The sequence below is a fragment of the Globicephala melas genome, chromosome 10 (assembly GCF_963455315.2).
Source record: "Globicephala melas chromosome 10, mGloMel1.2, whole genome shotgun sequence".
Classification (NCBI taxonomy): Eukaryota; Metazoa; Chordata; class Mammalia; order Artiodactyla; family Delphinidae; genus Globicephala; species Globicephala melas.
Window position 1 is genome coordinate 3533885 of NC_083323.1, and position 21856 is coordinate 3555740.

The following is a 21856-nucleotide window of genomic DNA, read 5'->3' on the forward strand; positions in this document are numbered from 1 at the left end:
TCATACAGGGCCTCACACTTAGAAGGGCCCCGTGCTTGGTGGAAAGCTCAGCTGTTGCCATCTTGAAATCGTTAACAGTTTTTGAACAACGTCCCCACATGTTCATTTTTCACAGGGCGCTGAAAATCATGTAGTCAGTCCTCTGACAGGCAGTCCATTAACAAGTGCATCTTTTCTGAATTCCCCACTGCTCACCACCTCCACCACCACTAACCCTAAACTGAGTCAGGACCAGCTCACTTGCATACCGAGTGTTCTTCCAGAAGTCAGGCCTGTCCCTTTGATTTCCCTGGACCCCGCTTAATTGGCCTGTCTCCTTGCATTCCTGCCCACCTACAGTCTATCTCCCTCACAACAGAAGGATGCTTCCCAACTGGAAATCAGATCAGGGCCCTTCCCTGCTCAAAACCCTCCAAAGACTTCCCAACCCACTTGAGATAAAATTCAAATGTATGATCGTGGGCTCTGAGGCTAAGCTTGCTCTGGTCATCAGCCATCTCTCCAACGGCATCTTCTACCACTTTCTCTCCTCTCTGCTCACTCCAGCCCCACTACTAACCTTCTCTCTCGTTCCTGCCCCCACGCATTTGAACGTACAGTTCTCTGTGCTAGCTATCCCGCTCCCTAGCTCTTTGTGAGCCTTGCTCCCTCATTTCTTGCTGATCTGCTGGCTCAGATGGTGCCTCTTCCAAGAGGCCTTCCTTGACTCCCCTATCTCATCCTCATTTCTTATCTCTTAACCTGACTTATTTTTCTTCATATCACTTATCACACTCAAAATTATACATGTTATATCATGCCTGGGTTATTTTTGATTGTCTCTCACCCCCATTATAATGGAAGCTCCTTGAGAACTGGGCCTGGGGCTGATGCCTAGAAAAATGTCTGGTATGTAGTAGGTGCTTGAGAAACATGTGTGAAATGACTAATGCTAAATGAATTAACGGGGAATGAAAGGAAAAAAAATCAGAGATAATAAGGGATAATCAGGGATAATAAGAAAACAAATAATTAGGTGATAGACCTAAATCCAACTATATCAATAATTACATGAAATGGTGACAGTAATTACATTAAATGTTGATGGTCTAAGTACTCAATTAAAAGGCAGAGACTGACTGAGTGGATAAAAGAGTAAAACTCTATTAAATGTTGCCTATAAAAGACCACTTTAAACATAAAGACATAAATAAGTTGAAAGTAAACGAATGAAAAAACATATGTCCATAGACAGTAAGCATAAGAAGGCTAGTGTGGCTATTTTATTTTACTTCATTCCCCCTCCCAGTTTTATTGAGATATAATTGACATATAGTGTGGCTATTTTAACACCAGGTAAAGGAAACTTCAAAACAAAGATTATCACCAGAGATAAAGACATCTCATAATGATATTAGGGGCAATTCATCAGGAAGATATAACCACAAAAGTGTGTCTACCTAATAAACAGAGTCCCAAAATACCAGAGGCAAAAACTGGCAGAATTAAAGAGTGAAATAGACAATTCCACAGTTATAGTAGGAGAGCTTAACGTCTTCTCTCAGCAATTGATAGAACAACTAGACAAAAATGCAGAAAAGACATAGATCTAAGCAACACTACCACCCCTCTTGACCTACCTGCCATCTACAGAACACTCCACCCAACAACAGAATACACATTCTTTTTTTTTTTCTTTTTCTTTTCTTTTTCACATTCTTTTAAAGTTTCATGTAACATACATTCAGACCACACGATGGGCTTTCAAACAAGTCTCAATACATTCAAAGGGATAAAAGTCATACAGATTGTATTCTCTGACCATAACAAAATTAAATTAGAAATCAGTGACTGTGAATATTTTCACAGAAACTCCAAATATCTGGAAATTCACAGGTCAAACCAAAACAGGGGAAATTAAAAATATTTATAATTGAATGATAATAAAATATGGTAAGTATGTTGGATGCAGTGTTTGGTGGGAAACTGACAGCACTAAATGCTTCTATTAGAAAAGAAGATCTAAAATCAATGGCACAGGGTTTCACCCTAAGAAAGTAGAAAGACATATACACACTGCTATATATAAAATAGATAACTAATAAGGACCTACTGTACAGCACAGGGAACTCTACTCAGTACTCTGTAATGACCTACATGGGAAAAGAATCTAAAAAAGAGTGGATATATGTATAACTGCTTCACTTTGCTGTACAGCAGAAAATAACAAAACATTGTAAAGCAACTATACTCCAATAATAATTTTTTTTAAAAAAAGGAAAACTAAGTAAGAAACCCAGTGAGCAGTCCCCCTCTCCTTCTACTCAGGGAGCCCACTGACGAAAGCTCTCACTTTCCACCGCTTTGTAATGAGTTTTCCCGGGTGTGGGGGCGGGGCGGGCTCCTGCTAGGGGTCTCCTTGGAGGGTCAGCAGACTGCGCCACAGGAACCCCACTAACAACCCTGACCCGAGGCCTACTCAGGTGTGGGCACGGGCCAGCCGCCCGCAGCCCTTACCCCCACGCCCGCGCCCCGTGACCCCGCGGCCCGCGCCCCCGTGGCCGTTGGTCCGCGGCCTCCGCAGCGCCTCCCACTTTCCGCTCCCATGCGGCCGGGACCCGTGCTCCTCCTACTGGGCCTGGGCCTGAGCCTGAGCGGTGGCCCTGGCCGCCGCCCGCCGACCCCGGCTCCTCGCGGGGCCAGCGCCACCGTCCCTAGGGTGCCCGGCTCGCCGTCCGGCGACCTACTCGGCCGGGAGCCCGCCTCGGCCCGCCGCGCCCCGCCCGAGGCCCGGGTCCGCGTCCCGGCGCGGACCCAGGCGGCCGTGCTGCGCTCGGTCAGGGGCGCCCGGGGCCTCGGGGTGCGCGGCGTCGGCGGTGGTGGCGTCCGCGTTGGCGGCGGCCGCGGCCGCTTCAGCCTACGGCCCCGCGCGGCCCCGGGCAGCGGCGTCATCCTGAGCGGCGGCCGCGACCTCTGTCTGCGAACCGGGCGGCTCACAGGCCCGGCGCCGCGCTGCCTCCGCACGCACGTCCTGCTGCGCGCCCGCCGCGCTGCCGCCGCTGCCGCCGCGCCCGCCCACGTGGACCTGCAGCTGTCGGCGCCCGGCGGCCGGCTCTCCCTGCGCTGGCTCGCCCGCCTGCCGCGCTCCCTCGGGCGTCTGGAGTGGACCTTCCGCCTCGGGCTGCTCGGGCCCATGGTCCCCACGGCCGCCGCTGCCGCCGCCCGCGTGTCGCCCCGCTCGGCGGTGTCGCCCCTTTCGGCTCTGCCCCGCGGCCCACGCTCCTACGCGGGCTTAGTGGCCAGAACCAAGTGTCCCACGGACGGGCCCACGCCTGTCGTCTTAGAGGCTGTCAACCCGAACACTTCCCAAGCCTTGGAGTCCTCGGTGTCCCGTCAGGGGGTCTGTGTGTTGGATCTGGTGAGGATCGAAAGGAATGACGATTCTCCCCTGCAGCTGACCCGGAAGATGGAAGTCACCATCAATGCCACGGTTAAGGCCCACTGCCCAAACCAAAGGTTCTTTGGTCAGTATTGGAAACTCTATTCCGTGGCCTCTGTATCTGACAAGCCGGACTGGACTAAACCTTTGCAAAACCCACCTTTAAAGTCAGGGAACACTCCATCAAGTATACGTATCTCCGCGCATTCTTTATCTTGGGGGGTGTATCTGCTTAATTTCTCCGTGTACATCGTCACATATGATCCAACGATACCTCTGAAGAAAGACTCAGATTCCATCTATATCATCATTGTTAAAAGTCCCCTGCAGGCGGTTATTCCTGGGGATACCAACATCACAGTTAATTTCTCAGATGGACTGACTCTGAATGGAAATATGTCCTCTGATCCAGAGGCAGGAAACCCTTTAGAGGGACTTCATTTTTTTTGGTACTGTACCACAGACCCAAGAAACTACGATGGACATGAAATTACAGTGAGGAGCAAGGAGGTCTGTCTCCCAGAGCAGGTTGATCTCAGGTGGACGTGGGCCTCCGGTCCTATACTCACACTTTTGCCAGAAACACTTCACGGCGGCCGTGTGTATTTTTTCAGACTGGTGGTCCAGAAGAACGACAGAACAGCATTTGCTGATAGGACAGTGCATGTGCTCCAAGGACCAGCACCTGTAGCAAACATTTCATGTATTGAAAATTGTGATACAGTTTTGATTATAGCAGAGAGATTTTCTTTGTCTCTAGAATGCCCACGTTGTAAAGCAGGCCGCGATGTCTATCAATGGTCCATTCTGTCGTCGTCAGGTGGGAAGATGCCATTTGATTGGACGGGGCAAACAACAACAGGGCGGAACGGTGCATATTTGTCTGTAAAAGCTTTTGCTTTTCGGCGTTTCGTTGAAGATAACTTTTGGATTTCTCTCAATCTAGCAACCTGGGGTGGATCGAGCTTGGTCTTAAGGCATCCCTTCGTTATTCACCACGTCCCTGAAACCACAGAATGCAAAATTGATCCAGCTGAAGGAATTGCCTTCATTACTAAATTTGTTGTCCATTGTAGTAGGTTCAAGGATAAGAACATCGTTCCTACATATAAAATAATAGTTCCTGATGTGCGTGGTTTTGGTGAAATCAGTTCTTTAAAAGAGAATAACTTTGGGTCCATCCTCTATTGGGGGAAGAATTGCACAGCGCCCCCTTCCTTTCTCCCTGTTGGTGTGTTGGCCAATCATTACGCCTTGAAGATATATGCTCAGGCATATAATACCTCTCTGGGAGCTTTTTCTCAGGTGACTTTGTACGCCACTGTACAGGCTCCCACTGACATAAACTCATCAAGGACTGTGCTGCAGGAGTTATTCAGTTCCACTGTGGGACCAGATTCATCACTGTCTACTTTGCTTCAACAGCGGGATTTTTTACCTGCAGGTTATTTAATGTATATTGTAGCTTCTGTCTTGAATAGCATGAAAACTGACTCACATCTGCAAGCTGACCAAATTAGACTCCGAGAACACCTTTTCAATCAGTCTTTCATTCTTCCTGTAAACACTTTGGCGGAAATTAGCCAGGTGGTCATGACTGTTACTAAATTAACGCAGAAAACCTCGGAGTTCTCCTCGCTTGCTCAGAAACTGGCCACGGTGAGGATTTGGCAAGCAAGCCGAGCCCTCCAAGAGTGTCACCAGAGGGATAAGCACATTTCTTCTGAGCAGATAGAAAGTGTAAGCACTGGAATATTAACAAGTTTGTCTAATATCCTGAAACTGATGGTTCGTCATGAAGTGGTCGAAGAGCCTTTCCATGTCGTTGAATCTCTAGCAGAGACAGTATTGGCTGTAAAAGTGCCAGAGAATAAGACCACTGCGATGAGGACGTCCAACTTTAACATGTATGTCAAGAAAACGGAGAAGTGGAATGTTACCAAGTTTTTCAGCACTGAGAAACACTGTCGAAATTGTTTTTATCCAACCCTGAACGTGAGCAGCGTTCCTAGTCTGCCTGCCAACGCTCCAATCTCTACAATGTTTTGTGAGTTTGCAGATGACCCTTTCCCTTGGCTAAATTATGGGGAAAACATTTTGACCGAGGTGGTTGGATTCCGAATGACAGGAACCGAGGCCACCGGTGACGTGATTGAGATCACACCTGATGTAGTGGAAGTGTACCTCGTCAGAAAAAACTTGAGCTTTGGGACTTTTAATCTCACGGTGGGCCCCAGCAAGGAGTCTCCTAAAGCAAATGAGTCATTGAGAAAGACGACGGGGGCATTTAGCTTTGAAGTGGACAGCAGAGCAGGGAAGGAGGTGCTGATCCACATTGTGACGGAAGTGGCCGTGTTGTTCACGGTGTTGGTGTATGCTGGCCGTCAGATCACACCCACCGCTTTGATCGCCACCTACCTCGTGCCCCATCGCATCCCCCCAGTTGCCCAAGACAGTGACCTGTTTGACCCTGACTGTACAGTGACGGAGGCCCGCGTGGTTTGCCTTCCCCCATCCCTGTTGCGGGTCATAGCTCAGCGAACCAGCTCCTCTGAGCCTACCGTCGCTGTGGTTCTGCAGGCCCCTCATTTTGTCCTAAAGCCCAATGACAAGTTAGTGAGAATTTCTGTTTTCAGCACTCAATGCTTGGACATGTATGGGATCCAGAGCGATTGGAGAGAAGACACCTGCGTTGTCGGAGAGAAGACCACCTGGCAGAAAGTGCACTGTATCTGCAAGAACCCAGGGCGGGCCAGGCGGCAGCTGGACGCAATGAAACTAGCCAACCTCCACCTGCGTACCCGCTATTTGACGGCCAAGGTGATCGTGGTCCCTAACCCCGTGGATCTGCGATTAGAGGTCCTCAAGAGCGTTACCCAAAACCCCGTGACCCTCTTCACTGTACTTTTCATTATGCTCTTGTACATAGTCCTAGGGTTCTGGGCCTTGCACAGAGATGAAATGGACAAGTGTCTTAGGGAGCAAGTGGTAGTTCTACCCGATAACGATCCTTATGATAATGTATGTTACCTAGTCACTGTTTTTACAGGAAGCCGTTGTGGGTCTGGGACCAGGGCCAATGTCTTTGTCCAACTGCAGGGAACAGAGAGTAGCAGCGATGTGCATTGTTTAAGCCATCCACAGTTTACAACCCTCTACCGAGGAAGCGTCAGCACTTTCCTCCTAACGACGAAAAATGACTTGGGGGACATCCGTTCCATCCGCGTGTGGCACAACAACGAGGGCAGGTCCCCTAGTTGGTACTTAAGTAGAATCAAAGTGGAGAATCTGTTCAGCAGACACATCTGGCTGTTCATGTGCCGGGAATGGCTTTCTATTGACACCTCTTTGGACAGAACCTTTCAAGTAACCCCCCCAGATAAGTCTCTCAACAGAATGGATTTTTTCCTTACAGATTTAAGTTATAGGCTGGGGAGAAGCCACATGTGGTTCTCTGTTTTTTCTGGTGTCATTGCTACACGGTTCAGTAGGCTCCAGAGACTGTCCTGTTGCTTAGCCATGTTGCTGTCCTCCCTTCTGTGTAATATTATGTTCTTTAATCTAAATAAAGAAAAAGAAGCGGAGTCACAAGAGGGGAAGTACCTCAGGTCGATGGTGATCGGGATGGAAAGTGTCTTAATTACCATCCCTGTGCAACTAATGATCACGTCTTTGTTCATCTATTCCCAGAGGAGACCTCAGGTGACCCTAGGGGAGGTCGCTCCTCGGAAGCATCCGTGGACACCAGCAGCAAGTGAACACTGGCAAGAACGATTAGCAAAGTGGCACACTCGTGAAACTGGCAACGCACACTCCCGGGAGCCTGAAAAGCTTCCACCTACTAGGAGAAGTCCTGGACTTCCCGAGGCTTCTGTCAAGACCACTTCTAAAAGACGGCCCCAGCCCAAGCGAGCAGAAAGCAAGGTCTCCCGCACCCAAAGAAAAAATAAAAACGCCAATAACCCAAACGTTGAAGACAATCAAAGTGTTCCTCCTGGAGAGCACCCTCGCCAGCCCGGTGCTACACCCCTCAAAGAGAAGACCAGGATTGTTCTGCCGTGGTGTTGCGTTTATGTCGCATGGCTCTTGGTTTTTGTCACTTGTAGCATATCCTCATTCTTTATTGTATTTTATGGACTGACTTACGGCTACGAAAAGTCAATAGAATGGCTGTTTGCATCATTTTGTTGCTTCTTGCAGTCAGTTTTTCTGGTGCAACCATCTAAAATTATGGTCGTGTCAGGCTACAGAACAAGTAAGCCCAAGTATTGTGAGAACCTTCTGTGGGTTGGCAACTTTCGCTACAGTGAGATCAAGCTGCAGAGCATCACGCAGAACCCAGAGGAAATGCACAGGCGCCAGCAGCACGTCGTCCAGCTCCGAAGCTCGAGGATGTACCAGCCCCTCACTGAAGACGACATCACAATCTTCAAAAGAAAGAAGAGGATTAAGAGAAGAGCTTTCCTGTTCCTGAGCTACATCCTCACTCACTTCATGTTTCTGGCCCTCCTGCTGAGCCTGGTCACCCTCCTACGCCACACCGATGGCTTTTACTATAATCGGTTTATTCGTGACCAGTTCTCTGTGGATCTGGCGTCGGTGACCAAGCTGGAAGACATCTTTCGGTGGCTGAACAGCGTGCTGTTGCCTCTGCTCCACAACGACCTGCGTCCCACCTTTCTCCCTGAAAGCTCCTCTAAAATCCTCGGCCTGCCACGGATGAGGCAGGTGAGGGCGCAACCTGGAGAGAAAACCTGTCTGCCTGCCAAACACTTCACGCAGGACAGCCTCAAAAGAGAGATTCACTGTCACCCCGAATACGGCACTGACCCAGAAGACACAAAAAGCTACTCCGGGTTGTGGAATAGAGTTAGTAAGCGGGCTGTAGACAAGACTACGAAAGGATTTACTTACAAGCCTGGAGAAAAGAGATGGGCGTACTATTCCTATGGGCTGTTGCATACCTACGGGTCAGGAGGGTACGCGTTCTATTTTTTTCCGGAAGAGCAGCAGTTTAATTCCACACGGAGGCTCAGCGAACTCCAGGGAAGCCATTGGCTGGATGAAAAGACGTGGGCTGTGATCTTGGAACTAACAACTTTTAATCCAGACACCACTCTCTTCTGCAGCATCTCAGTCATCTTTGAGGTCTCTCGGGTAGGAGCTGTGAACACGAGCCTGTCTGCGCACTCCTTCTCGCTTGCCGATTTCAACAGAAACACTTCCGCAGAAATCTACTTGTACGTGGCCATCCTCATTTTCTTTTTTGCCTACGTTGTCGACGAGGTCTACATCATCACACAAGAAAGGTCCGCCTACGTGAAAAGTGTATATAATTTGCTCAACTTTGCTTTAAAATGCATCTTTACCGTGCTGATCGTGCTCTTTTTCAGGAAACACTTCTTGGCTGTCAGTATAATTCGGTTTTACCTGTCGAACTCTGAGGATTTCATTCCCTTTCATGCAGTGTCTCAAGTAGATCACGCCATGAGGGTGATGTTGGGTTTCCTGTTGTTTCTGACAATCCTGAAGTCCCTCAGGTATTCCAGGTTCTTTTACAACGTGCGTCTCGCACAGAGGACCATCCAGACTGCCCTTCCCGGCATCTGCCACATGGCGCTAGTGGTGTCCGTGTATTTCTTTGTCTACATGACTTTTGGTTACCTGGTATTCGGGCAGCACGAATGGAACTACAGTGATATGACTCACGCCACACAGACAGTACTCTCCTACTGCGTTTCAGCTTTTCAGAACACGGAATTTTCCAGTAACCGGGTTCTCGGGGTCCTGTTTCTCTCATCTTTTCTGCTGGTGACGATCTGCATATTGATCAACTTATTTCAGGCGGTGATTTTGTCTGCCTACGGGGAAATGAAGCAGCCCGTGTATGAGGAGCCCTCAGAAGAAGCGGAAGCAATGACCTACCTGTGTCACAGACTAAGAACTGCATTTGGCTTTCTGTCCTTCAAATCCAAGGCGGAAGACCAACCCAAGTTCTTTGCCAACATGATGTACGGGCGGCCAGAGAAGAGCGACAGCCGGTACCTGGGGCTGAAGACCAGAAACATTAATGGGAAGAAAACGGTGTATCTCGTTGTGTGATCCATGACCGTTTCAAGGTCCACAGGCCGGCTTCTCTCAAATGCTCACTTTCTGGGATTAAGGAACGTTTAGTGGCTCAGTTGTGCTTTCTCCCCGTGTCCTTCACAATGCACACCCCCTACGTCTGGAAGTATCCGCCGTCTTGGCCTCCCCTTCGGAACTTGAGGGTGTCAGAGTGCAGTGCAGCCTCTACAGAGAGAGGAGGAGGACAGCCTGCGAGTCCTGGGTTGATCTCCCTGTGGCTGGGAAGCTGGTGTCTTTGGTACCTGCTGCAGTTTAGAAGGTTAGAGACCCAGATCTGGGGTAGGGAACTCAAAGGCCCCCTCAGCCTCACCCCACCTTGCCGGAAGCAGCAGGAAAATCCTGCTGCTTCTGTGCCCCCCTCCCCGGGGCTGGGAGGCCAGCACTCGCGCTTCAGTGCCTCAGCCCCGCTGGCTGTTCCCTTTGCACACACGGCTGCAGGGCCTCCCCCACCCTCCCAGCTCCGCCGCCCACACTGCCAGCTGGGCCAGGGCCTTGTGACGAGTCTCAGGAGTTGCCCTCGTGCCTGGGAATGCAGGGATGTGGACCTGGGGGTCAGAGGTCTGAAGCTTCCCATCTACTTAAGGCCACTGCAAGTGAAAGATGTAAAGTGTCATGACGTTTTCTGGCCATGAGACGTGACTTCTATTAAACAGCAAGAAGGTGTGTGGGGGTGTGGGTTCACACTGAAAGATAGTAAATATTCTATATAATGTATATAGCAATATATACATCCAGAATTTGAGCTTTGGGTTATTGATGGCCTGGTGGATTGTTTAGAAAACATTGTTTAAGAAAAATAGGCTAGCAGCTGTTGGATTTTCACTCCGAAACATGCTCATTTATGTAGACGCCACTTTAAGCTTGGTCAGAATTAAATGTGAGATTTCTTCTGTGAGACCTGCAGTGATTCCTGTGAGGGGGTGTGTACACCGATGGCTCCTGCCCTCAAAGTCGAGGGCCAGCAAAGGGGGACAACAGGCAGGTGGGCAGCTGCTGTGCCCCAGGTGTTTGTTACTCACTTGGCACCCCGTAGTCCTGTGCTGCACGGGCATGGTCATGGTACCCTGCACCTTGGCAGGTACGGGCACGCACACACGCACGTGTGCATGCGTTCCATCGTTTCCTCCCCAGGGGAGGCCTGAGAACCTGGGGTGGGGGGTGGCCTTCTCTGCCAGCTGAGATAATGAAGAGGTTTTGTGACTCACCCAAGACCACCCACACGGTTAGGGTCAGAAGGCCAGTTCCGGGTTCTCTAACTGCCCTGGTGGGACGTCTCAGGTTTGGCTGGGCTCTGGCCACCGGTTCCAAGTGAAGTGCACGTTCACGTTCATGGTTAGCACCTCTCATTACCACCTGACTTTTGAACAGGTTGGGAAGGCGTAAGCATGGGGGCCAGATGTTTACTTTTTCCTGGGGTCTGGTCAGGTGCAGTCACCCATGGAACGCAGAACGGGGGAGTGTAAGCCCCAGGTGATGTGCAGGCGACATGGGGCAGGCATCGCCCTAGAGGCTTCAAAGACCTAGGCAGACAAGGCAGACTCGGGTGCTCTGTGGCTGGATACACCCAGACATTCTTCCCAAATTTAGGATCAGCTGAAGTCTCTACCCCTGTGGTGCTGTGGGAGGCCGAGGGTTACACTAATTGGCCTCGCTTCCCTGGAAGAAAGCCCCCAGGCCCACATAGCATCTCATGATTGGGAGCTGTGAGTGACAGGGTCATAAAGGCAGGGCCCAAGTGGGCCATCCAGGAACAAGGCGGGGGTGGGGGGGTGGGGTGGGCTGATTGATGACCAGGGACAGCAGCTGCAGGCCCCTCAAAGGAGACAAGACTGTCACCTTGTGGCTACAGTGAGAAGTCTAGCAGAGTCACAGGGCTGTTTCCACGCATACTGGGAGAGAGGGGAGTGCCAGGGGCCTTCTAATGATAGAGCAATGACAGGTATTTACATGGTTTAGAAATATTAGAGATGCCAATTATAACATTGTCAGTGTGAAAATTAATAAAGGGACACCTCACTAAAATGGAGTCGGGAGGCCAGAAGTGGGGGCTCTCATGCACGTACCACTCAGGCCAACGCAGATCCCAACGGGAAGAGAGGTACCATTCCTCTCCGGCAGGAAGCGATGCTACCTTACTAGGCAGCAGGAGGAAGGAAGGTTTTCTCCTCGCCTGGCGACAGCCCAGCCAATAAGAGAGTGTCACAACTCACACCAGATTTCCTACTCCCAGTTTCCTCCAATGGACAGTTTGTTTATAAAAGCCCCGCCCAACTTCCCTTTCTCTATAAAAACAGTTCCCTCTCCTTTGCTTTACCAGACTTAGGCGTCCCAAATTGCAGTTCTTTGCTGCTCCCGAATAAACCCATCTTGCTGGTAAAAATAACTGCTGGTGAAAACAAAACTGGCTGTTTTATTGTTTTAGGTTAACATCAGGAAAACAAAGTAAGGAGACAATCAAAATTTAGAAGGTCATTTTCACAGGACATGGCAACAATTTCTAAAGGAGTCTTTTAAGACGCCTTTGTTCCCATCAGTTTCCAGGGATAGGGTAGGCATGTTCCAGAACAAGTTGGAAACAGTTATGAATACCCTCCCAAGTCTGTATTGCACAGGAAAACAAGATAAATGTTCTTGGATTTGTTCTCCATGTACCCCTTATTAACTCAGAGTAGTAGAACAAGTTTTAGATGCAGAGAGACGGCTCCATCTGAAGCTCCACGTCCTTCATCTACCTCAAACCCTTGTACCAATTATGAAGACTTGCATTTGTAAGGCCTGCTTCTGTATGTATATTATACTCTTACATATTTACTTCAAAGCTATACACCGTTAAAGGCATTTTGTCCATTGCAATAAATTCAGGTCTCTCCATGCATCCTCCCTCCACCACTCCACAGAGGGCCAGCCTTTCCCTTGAGCCAGAAGAAACCTCCAGTGTCTCTTGTCGTGGAAGACTTCATCTGGGTGCTGGTTACACTGCTGTACTTACTTTGTGAGAATTCATCTTGCCGCACACTTAGGAAGTATCTACTTTTCTGTATGTATGTTACGCTTTTAAGAGTTTACTTAGAAAACTAAGGCCTGCTTCTGGAATTTCATTAGCACTAAAATAAAAGTGCCAGACTTTGGACGTTAATTTTACTGGCAGAAATGGAGAAACGGATGAATAAGATTGGACTTAACAGTGAAATGAGGTATGTAAGGAATTAATCCTCCAGAGTTACCCCCTCCTTTCATTGCTGTTAGCAATGCTTTGCTTTAGATTCTAATCTGCATTCAATTCCTTATTTTTCAATTTTCAAATTTCCTTCTTCAGGCTTCACTTGAATATGCAATGTATAATACTTGTTTAGTGTCATGATTTTTAAAAAGCTTAATCGCTTAAGACAACATTTATACAAGGTCTTATAAGTCCTGCCACAACATCTAGGTAGCTATATTCCCTGGCAAGGCCACCCCTAACGTCGTGGGGTCCAGGCAGGATGACGAATATCTGCATGTCTAAATATTTAAAGGTTATAAACAAGTTTACAAACCATTACATAAAATATGTTATAGCCACCTATCTTGACACCCACACTTTCATAAGGGCAAAATTAAAAATTATATTTGTAATGCTATGGTTTTTATATAGATGAAAAATGGGCAGAATATCAAAGATAACTGAATTACTATTGTGTACCTCTGGGTGTTCTGTTGGTGGGCCACTGATCTTTGGATGAGTAAAAAAACATACATAATCCATAAATTATTGTGTGTGTGTTCCATAAAGTTTATTTTTCTTGAATTCATTTCAGAAAAATCATCGTGTTGATAATTACAAAGATTTTCACATAACTGTGTTGTATTGACAATAGTGCCAAGTTAGACAAACTTTCCTGAGTCTTAATAGTTTGCAGATAGTTTTTAATGATTTCAGCTGGGAGAAACTTCACTCTGCTGAGGGAGTAGCAACTGGAACTGTCAATAAATTTCTGAAAGTTTTAGATTTAGAATTGAACCATGAGTATTGATATCATGTTTAAACACTGTAAGGAGGGTGCATATAAAAAGATCATATTATATTATCATTATATTAAACATCATTATATTCTCCTTTCGTTTCATCATATAAATGTCATCATTAATTCATTGTTATCATCATTTGTTATAACACATCTAGATCCATCCAGGTTTTGTTTTTGGTTTTGGTTCTGTTTTTTTTTGCGGTACGCGGGCCTCTCCTGTTGTGGAGCACAGGCTCAGCGGCCATGGCTCACGGGCCTAGCCACTCCATGGCATGTGGGATCTTCCCGGACCGGGGCACGAACCCGTGTCCCCTGCATCGGCAGGCGGACTCTCAACCACTGCACCACCAGGGAAGCCCCATCCAGTATTTTTTAAGTTTTTCACCTTTCACTTTTTTCAGCACTGGGATTTTATAAAGAAAACGGAAAACTGCAGTGAGTTGCTCACTTTGTTTAAATCTCTGTCGGATAGAGACTATGAGGATCCACAATGGTCAGAAAACAGTCTCTATGGAAATTAGTTTTGGGATTATTTGTGCACGACTCTTTTTCAGACTCCAGTAGATGTTACTGTTTCCTAGTTCTAACTTCCCAACGTTGTATTTGAATGTCATTTTAGTGGGTTTTTTTAAAAAAACGCACTTTATTTTTTACAGCAGTTTATGTTTACATCAAAATTGACAGGAAGTTGCAGAGATTTCCCATATACCTCTGCCCACACACAAGCATAGCCTCCCCATTGTCACCATCCCCTGCCAGAGTGGAAGATCTGTTATAACTGATGAACCCACACTGGCACACCATAATCAAAGTCCATAGTTTACATTAGGGTTCACTCAGCATTACACATTCTATGGGTTTGAATAAATGTATAATGACATATCCACCATTATACCACCATATAGAGTATTTTCACTGCCCTAAAAATCCTGTGTCCTCAACCTTTTCATCCCTCCCTCCCCCCAACCCCTGATCATTTTAGTATCTCCAATATTCTGCCTTTTCCAGACTGTCATAGAGTTGGAATCATACACTATGTAGCCTTTTCACATTGGATTCTTTCACTTAAGTCACATGCACCTACGTTCCCTCCATGTCTTTTCATGGCTTGATAGCTCATTTCTTTTTAGTGCTGAGTAATATTCCATTGTCTGGATGGACCACAGTTTATTTATCCATTGACCTACTGAAAGACATGTTGATTGCTTCCAAGTTTTGGCAATTATGAGTATGAATAAAGGTGTAATAACCATGTGTGCAGGTTTTTATATGGACATAATCTTTCGACTCCTTTGGGTAAATATCAAGGGGCATGATTGCCGGATCACATGGTAAGAGTATGTTTGTTTTGGTAAGAAACTTCCAAACTGTCTTTCAAAGTGGCTGCACCATTTTGCATCCCCACCAGCCATGAATGAGAGTTCCTGCTGCTCTACGTCCTCGCCAGCATTTGCTGGTGTCAGTGTTCTGGATTTCGGCCATTCTAATAGGTGTGCAGTGGTATCTCATTGCTGTTTTAACTTGCATTTCCCTGATGACATAGGATGTGGAACATCTTTTCATATGCTTATTTGTCATCTGTGTATCTTCTTTGGTGAGGTGTCTGTTAAGGTCTTTGGCCCATTCTTTAATTGGGTTGTTTGTCTTATTACTGTTGCGTTTTAATAGTTCTTTGTACATTTTGGATAACAGTCCTTTGTCATATATACCTTTGGCAAATACTTTCTCTCATGCTGTGGCTTGTCTTTTCATTCTCTTGATTTAGTTCTTATTTCACATGCAGTTTCTTTTGGGAAACCATTTTTTTCTAAAGCTTTATTAGATATTTTTAATCCTTTTGGATTTTTTGGTAAGTTTTTTCTTATATTAATAACTGTGGACAGCTCAAATCAAAATTAACTTTATTTTCTGACAAAGTCCATGATTTGCTCTTTGAATATCATTTCACTTTAACTCTTCCAGTGCAGCTTGTAACTTGTCTAAACTGTCTCATGGCTTTGACAGCATTCGTGGGTTAACCAGTCATGTATCTCAGAGTGGATTTAGGTCAAATTTTAAATGCTTTATCAAGTGGCCCATCTTTGGGCAGATCCAAAAATAAAAACCAACAGTATGTAATCTTTGAATTGATCCAAAGAGTGCCATTGCTGTAAGCACAGTTGAGGTCACATACTCTAGTAGCAAAATGTAAGGGCTCGCTAATTCTTGAGGCTCACGGCAGGAGCCGCTCTGGCTCAAGTCCAGAAATAATTCTTGTTGCCAGCATTACTAAGACACCTTATATAATCCTTATTTCTCGATTCCCCAAAGGAAGAAGTCCCAGACCTCAGGGCTGCTGGCTTCAGAATCATCCCCTAGCCCGGTAGAATGGTGCCTCGAATACACACGAGTAGAGGGGCCAGGGGTGGGGTGGGACGGCCACTGCAGGTCTAGGGAAGCCCTTGTCTGAGCTTCGGGACGGGGAGCTTGGGGTCCAGTGCAACTTTTGGTAGCTGACGTGGTTGGTGCCCCAAGGTGAAGACCTGGAAGTTGAAGGATGGTGGTCCCAGATGACGACGGGCATTGCAGGCCACTTTAAGGCTTTGGAGGGGTACAGTGACAAGTCCCGGCAGCACACAGCTTTTAAAGGTCGCAGGAAGCCACAGGGCTCATTTTGAACCCATTCTGTCTGTTGCCTTAGGGCACATAGTAATCACTGCCTGCGGCCCTGGCCCCAGGCCCCGGAGGCTTCCGTCCTAGTTGGGGGACGGGTAGAATAAGAACTAAGACCAGGGCATTTCGGTCCGAAGCGCGCGGTGAGAGAAACCACGTGGGGATGGAAATGCGGCTGAGGCCGGGTTATCTGTGGGTCGCGCACCGGCGGCACCGACTCTGTGGAGCCCGGTGGGAAACCCAGAAAGAAGCTGAGAGTCTTGGAGCAGCCAGGACATCAGGCCACGTCGGCGTGAGATAGCCAGGTGCTGCCCAGCCGCTGCCAATCCCGAGAGATCGGGTACGGGAAGCCGCAGCTAGACGGAAGGCGAGGCGGAAGTCCGCCACGAGGCCCCGCCCCGCGACTCAACGCGCACGCGCCGTGGGCTCGGCGGCGCGGCGGCGGCGGCGGCGGCGGCGGCGGCGGCGGCGGCGGTGAGTGGCGCGGCCTGGCGGCTTGACGGGGACGTGTGCGGCCGCGCCCGGGTCCCTCCCGGTGCGTCTCGTGCGTCCGGCTCGGCCTGGGCGCCTCCGCGGAGCCCTGCGGGGTTCCGAACGGCCTCCCGCGGCGCTGGGGGCGGGCCGCGGAGCCTGCGCCCCGGTTCATCCCCGGTCCCGCCCGGACTGCGCGGCGCCGCGGAGCCTTCTGAGTGCACGTCGGCTGATTCGACATAACCAAGGGAAAATCAATGAACTTGATGACAGGGCAGTAGAAATGACCCAAACTGAAACACAGAGAGAAAAGAGTAGAAAAAAACAAACCCAGAGCAAAGGGTCCAAGAACCGCGGGACAACATCAAAGTTTAACGTATTTGCGGTTGGAACCTCAGCGGGAGACAAGAAAGAATGGGGCAGAAGAAATATTTGAAGGGTAATGGTTAAGGATTTTCCAGAAGTAATGGAAGATACTAAACCACAGATCAAAATGCTTAAAGCAGCACAAGCAGGATAAATAGGTTTAAAAGGAAAAAAAAAAAAGTAGTTGTATAGTCAAACTGTCGAAAGCCAAAGGTGAACAGAAAATCTTCAGGGCAGCCAGAGGGCAATTCCATAGGTAGAGACGTTGGGGGAAACCCTCCAGGTGGCAGGAACAGCAGGAGCGAAGGCCGGGGCACAGGGGTGGGGTGTGTGTGTGTGTGTGTGTGTGTGTGAAAGTGCAGGACAGTGATGGAGCCACTTGAACTGCAGCCTGCTGTATGGAGGGGTGGGGGCTGGACGGCAGAGTCATTGGGAGATAAGTCCCAAGTTAAAGAGGCCTTAAATGCCAAGGAAGGGAATTTATTCTGTAGTCAGGTGGGGAGCCCCTTGGCTCTGAAGCACCGCCCAGAGCCTTGAATTTTGTCATGCTTTTTTATGCATCTATCGAAATGATGGTGTGGTTTTTCTTCCTTTATTCAGTTACTCTCATGAGTTGGCATTCACTGGTTTTCGAATGTTGAGCCAACATTGCCTTCCTGGGTTGAATCCGCTCTGTCGTGATGCCCTAGGCTTCTTATGTATTATTGAATTCAGTTTGCTAATATTTTGCTGAAGATATTTGCTTGTGAAGGGTATTACTCTGTAGTTTTCCTGTAGTAGCCTTGTCTGATGAATGGTATCAGGGTAATACTGGCAGTTTTGGTGTCCATGTAATATAGGCCTCAAAATCACTTGGGAAGTGTTCCTTTCTCTGTATTCTGAAACAGTTTCTGTAGGTTGCTATTACTTCTTCCTTAAATGCTTGACAATTTGCTGGTAAAGACATCTGGGCATGAAGTTTTGCTGGTGTTCTGTTTCTTTTTGTTGTTGTTCTTTTTGTTTGTTTTTGTACTATTTCATTTTAAAGGAAAATTTTAAATTATGAATTCAGTTTTCTTAATAGATAAAGGGCTATTCAGGTTTTCTGTTTTGAGTCAGTTCTGATAAATGGTGTTTTTTCAAGAGATATGTCCATTTCATCTAAACTGTCAGATTTTTTTGGTAAAAAAGGTCACTGCATTCCTTTATTATCCTTTTAATGTCTGTAGTCTTAGTGATGTCCCCTGTTTCATTCCTCATTGTGGTAATTTGTATCTTCTTCCTGTTTTTCTTGATCAGTCTCATTAGAGGTTGTCCACTTTATTGACATTTTGAAATGACCAGCTTTGGTTTTATCGATTTTTTTTCCCTATTGTTTGCCCATTTTCTGTTTCTTTGATTTGTGTTATTTATTATTTTCTTCTTTCTGTTTATGTTGAGTTTAATTTGCATTTTTCTAGCTTCTTAAGGTGGAAAGTTAGATGACTTACTTTAAACCCTCTTTTCCAATTTAAGCATTTAAAACAGCGAATGTCCCTGTAAACACTGCTTAAGCTGCATTCTATGTATTTTGATATTTTGTATTTTAGTTTTCATTTAGTTCAAAATATTTTCTAATTTCTCTTGTGATTTCTTCTTTGAATTATGGTTTATTTGGAAGTATATCATTTAATTTCCAAATATTTGGAGATTTTCCATGTATCTCTTTGTTACTGATTTTAATTATTATGGGGTTGGAGCATGTGCTCTATGATTTCAGGCTTTTAAAGTTTGAGGCTCATTTTATGGCCCAGAATATAGTCTATCTTGGTGAATAGCTCAAGTGCGCTTGAAAAGAACGTGTGACCTTGAGCAGGTCTCGTCACTTACTCTGAACTTGAGGTGCCTTGTCTGTACGCTGCCCTTCTCACCTGTGGGTAAGAAGCAGGCATTGGGGAGCTTTGAGATGTGGGTAGCTCTTGGTCCTGTAGGCGACATGCCCTGTCTTTTGACCTTGCAGATGGAGTGTGAGGCGGAGCGCCGCCCCTTGGGTGTGTTTGAGTGCCAGCTCTGTGCCTTAACTGCTCCGTATAGCTACGTGGGGCAGCAGCCCCCCGGCGCCCAGTCTGTCGCGTGAGTACCAGGGTCCCAGCACCCCAGGGAGCCCGCCCAGAGCTGGCTGGCCTAAGTCTGACACAGGGCTTGGGTGTTGTGTCTGGGGCCACCCGGCCCAGGCTCTGGGCACTTCAGGTGTGACCCAAGAAGGCATAGGGCAAGGTTCGACGCCATCCGGCTCTCCTAGAACCTCCAAGTCCCTACGTCCCTGCTCAGCCCAGAGTCCAGCACCTGCTCCGGCTGCGGGGTGGAAGCACCATGGCTCAGGCTGAAACAGCTCAGCAGCTGGGAACGCAGGGAGCCGCAGAGGCCATCGCGTCTGGGGCTGGGCCTTGTCACTGGTCCCGCTGGTTCCTACGATGACACCTTCTCAGCGGGAAGCTGCCCGCCTTGCGGCTCTTGTACTGGTGGGAGTGAGCCCTGAGGACCAGCTTCCTGTGCACCTGCCCACGGATGGCCCAGAGTAGCGCCAGTGGGTCCCGGGGCTTGATTCTTGACCTTCAACTTGTCCTCCATCAGAGGCCACCTTGTGGGGATCTGGCCACTACATTACGTGGGACCGGGGGGGCCAGGCTGGAGGAACCTGGGGTGTCGCCTCGGATCCTATCCTGTCTGTCTCCTTTCTGATGTGCGCTGTGAGGCCAGAACCTTAGCCAGCGTAAAGCGCCCTGTTCTCCCTGTGTGGAAGCAGGCAGTTTGGGAGCGGGTGTCATCCCGGAGGTGAGGGGAGGGCTTGGAGAGCTCGCATGGAGGCCTTGTGCCCGCCCGCCGCCCTGCTGAGTCAGGCTGGGGTCTGGGGGCTGAGTTGCAGCAGCCCTTCTTGGGGCCGAGGAGGAGTGGTTCTTTCCCTGCGGTCGACACGGAGCCCGGAGCAGGTCTCATTTCATCCCAGCCGGGCGCCACTGCTCGCCTCTCTGCTACTACTTGGTGGCACTGGGGGCCACCCCTCCCCGTGATGAGCTCACACGGGGAGCAGGCCCCGGGGAGGTCCGTGCAGCCGGCTACCTTTCGTCAGCAGAGGTTTGGGCCATTCTGCCCACCGGCACCACTTCCTGTCCCGCAGCCTCCTGGAGGAGAGCTACGTCATGAGGGACCCCTTCACCCCCAACAAGGACAGATTCCTGATCCTCGGCTCGAGATGCAGCGTATGCGGCAGGCTGGTGTGCGTGGGCCCGGTGGGTAAGCCACGTGCAGCCGGGGCCGCTTACCCTCTCTCCCTGTGGCTGGGACCTCACGTGAGTGACTGTGAGAGAGGTGACACGTGAGCCTTTCCCAGGGACCGTGTGAGCAGCAGCCTTTCCTGGCCTTGGTGGTCCTGGGAGCCCTCACAGTCACGCAGCTGGTCTGCTGCATTATGGGTGGGTCCCTGCAGCCAGCAGAGGGGTAGGGGACAGGCAAGCTGGGGTCAGTTAGAGGGTCTCATTGGGGTCTGAGGAAGAGGGATTCTCGGAGGCTCTGGGGGACGCTGCAGTGTGCATCCCATGGCACTCAGGCTCCTCCGTCCCCCTCTTCTTTCAGGACTGCAGTTTATTCTACTCCAAGAGATTTTGCCTCCCCTGTGTCCGGGAGAACATTGATGCTTTCCCTCAGGAAATTCAGCAAGACTTGGAGAAAAGGAAAGTCCCATCCAAGAGGCCTGCCAGCCAGCCTGGTTCTCGAACATGAGTCCAGTCGGGTACCAGGTCCGCAGCAGTGTGCTGCACGGGGCTCCTGGCCAGCGGGCTTCTGTGGCCTGGCTCGGAGATGGGGCCAAGCTGGGAGCCGCTGTCACCGACCTTGGTTTCTGGGCCATCGGGAGCCGTGTCTGCAGCCAGAGGGAGCTGGGGTCCGCCTGCAGCAGCAACAGGGCCAGGAGCCACGCAGAGAGGGCGCCCAAAAGGCAGACCCCAGACCCCGGTGCTCCGAAGACCGCAGCACCCCCGCCCTCACGGCGCCCACCTTAGCAATTGGTGAGACACTGATTGTGGGCTTACCATGTGCCTGCCAGTTCTTAGAGGGCAGGAACTGCTCTGTCCGATTCTGTAGTTTCCGCAGGACCAGCGCACACTGCCTGGAGGGTGTTAGAAACGTGTTTGATGAGAGTATGAATAAAGGGCTTTTACTGACCGACGTTTGTGCTGGGTTTTGTCTTCTGGGGCCGCGTTGTCCCAGGTCCGCTCTGTCACTGGACTCTACAGGTAGAGACCACGTCAGCTCTGGGGCTGGGGGACTGTTCTGGGTTAAGGGCAGACCCTACAGCTGGGGATCGGTTTTCTTCAGACCAAACAACACAGTTCATCTCATAGCATCACTGAAAACTCGCCAGGTAATTTTTAAAAATAGTTTATTTTTTAAAACCATTAAGGCAAAACTGTACCCTGAAATTAACTCTTTACATTCATCAGTCTTACAGTAGGACATTCCAAACATATAAGTTCCCGTAAATTCAGGATAGAAATCAATATATACGATCAGTTCAATCTCCTAAAGGGAAAATGAGTAAGACCCAAAATTAAACAAAAATTAAAGTTATTTTATAGCCATTTTCTAATTGCCTGGAACCACTGCCAGTAAAGTGACTAAGATTCCATTTGCTCTCCTCTGCACACCCTGGCTTCCTGCGGCCCCGGATTCCCCACCAATCACACCCAGAGGGTCTGAGCTGGAGAGAGGGCGTCAGAGCCTGCTCAGAAAAGATCTGCTTTGGAATTGCTCCTGTTTAGTATAAAACACAAAGGGTCTGTCCGCCCCTAAATACTTTGAG

At 48.8% G+C, this 21856-nt stretch overlaps 2 protein-coding genes across 9 annotated transcripts; both read left to right on the top strand.

The window, feature by feature from the left end:
* Positions 1–2584: 2584 nt before the first annotated feature.
* Positions 2585–9963, top strand: PKDREJ (polycystin family receptor for egg jelly). The gene is made up of 2 exons (XM_030855629.2): positions 2585–6238; positions 7109–9963. The coding sequence occupies exons 1-2, from the start codon at positions 2585–2587 to the stop codon at positions 9518–9520; spliced, it is 6066 nt and encodes a 2021-aa protein (XP_030711489.1). The 3' UTR covers positions 9521–9963.
* A 6693-nt stretch (positions 9964–16656) lies between these two features.
* CDPF1 (cysteine rich DPF motif domain containing 1) lies at positions 16657–21219 on the top strand. Of its 8 annotated transcripts, none has more exons than XM_060306734.1 (4): positions 16657–16738; positions 19019–19131; positions 20132–20348; positions 20632–21219. In XM_060306734.1, the coding sequence occupies exons 2-4, from the start codon at positions 19019–19021 to the stop codon at positions 20776–20778; spliced, it is 477 nt and encodes a 158-aa protein (XP_060162717.1). In that variant the 5' UTR covers positions 16657–16738; the 3' UTR covers positions 20779–21219. The 8 variants fall into 8 exon arrangements, with proteins under 8 accessions (XP_060162717.1, XP_030711497.1, XP_060162718.1 ...); XM_030855637.2 differs by lacking the exon at positions 16657–16738 and adding an exon at positions 16748–17113; XM_060306735.2 differs by lacking the exon at positions 16657–16738 and adding an exon at positions 16749–17113 and having other exon boundaries at positions 20177–20348.
* The last annotated feature ends 637 nt before the right edge of the window (positions 21220–21856 follow it).

Bases quoted from the DNA above. Each gene is read 5' to 3' on its own strand.
- PKDREJ (XM_030855629.2), top strand. From the start codon at position 2,585: ATGCGGCCGGGACCCGTGCTCCTCCTACTGGGCCTGGGCCTGAGCCTG. The intron at 6,239-7,108 runs GTGATCGTGGTC...ATCTATTCCCAG, and splicing joins CCCGCTATTTGACGGCCAAG to AGGAGACCTCAGGTGACCCT.
- CDPF1 (XM_030855634.2), top strand. From the start codon at position 18,965: ATGTGGGTAGCTCTTGGTCCTGTAGGCGACATGCCCTGTCTTTTGACC. The intron at 19,132-20,131 runs GTGAGTACCAGG...TTTCGTCAGCAG, and splicing joins CCCGGCGCCCAGTCTGTCGC to AGGTTTGGGCCATTCTGCCC. The intron at 20,349-20,631 runs GTGAGTGACTGT...CTCTTCTTTCAG, and splicing joins CCCTGTGGCTGGGACCTCAC to GACTGCAGTTTATTCTACTC.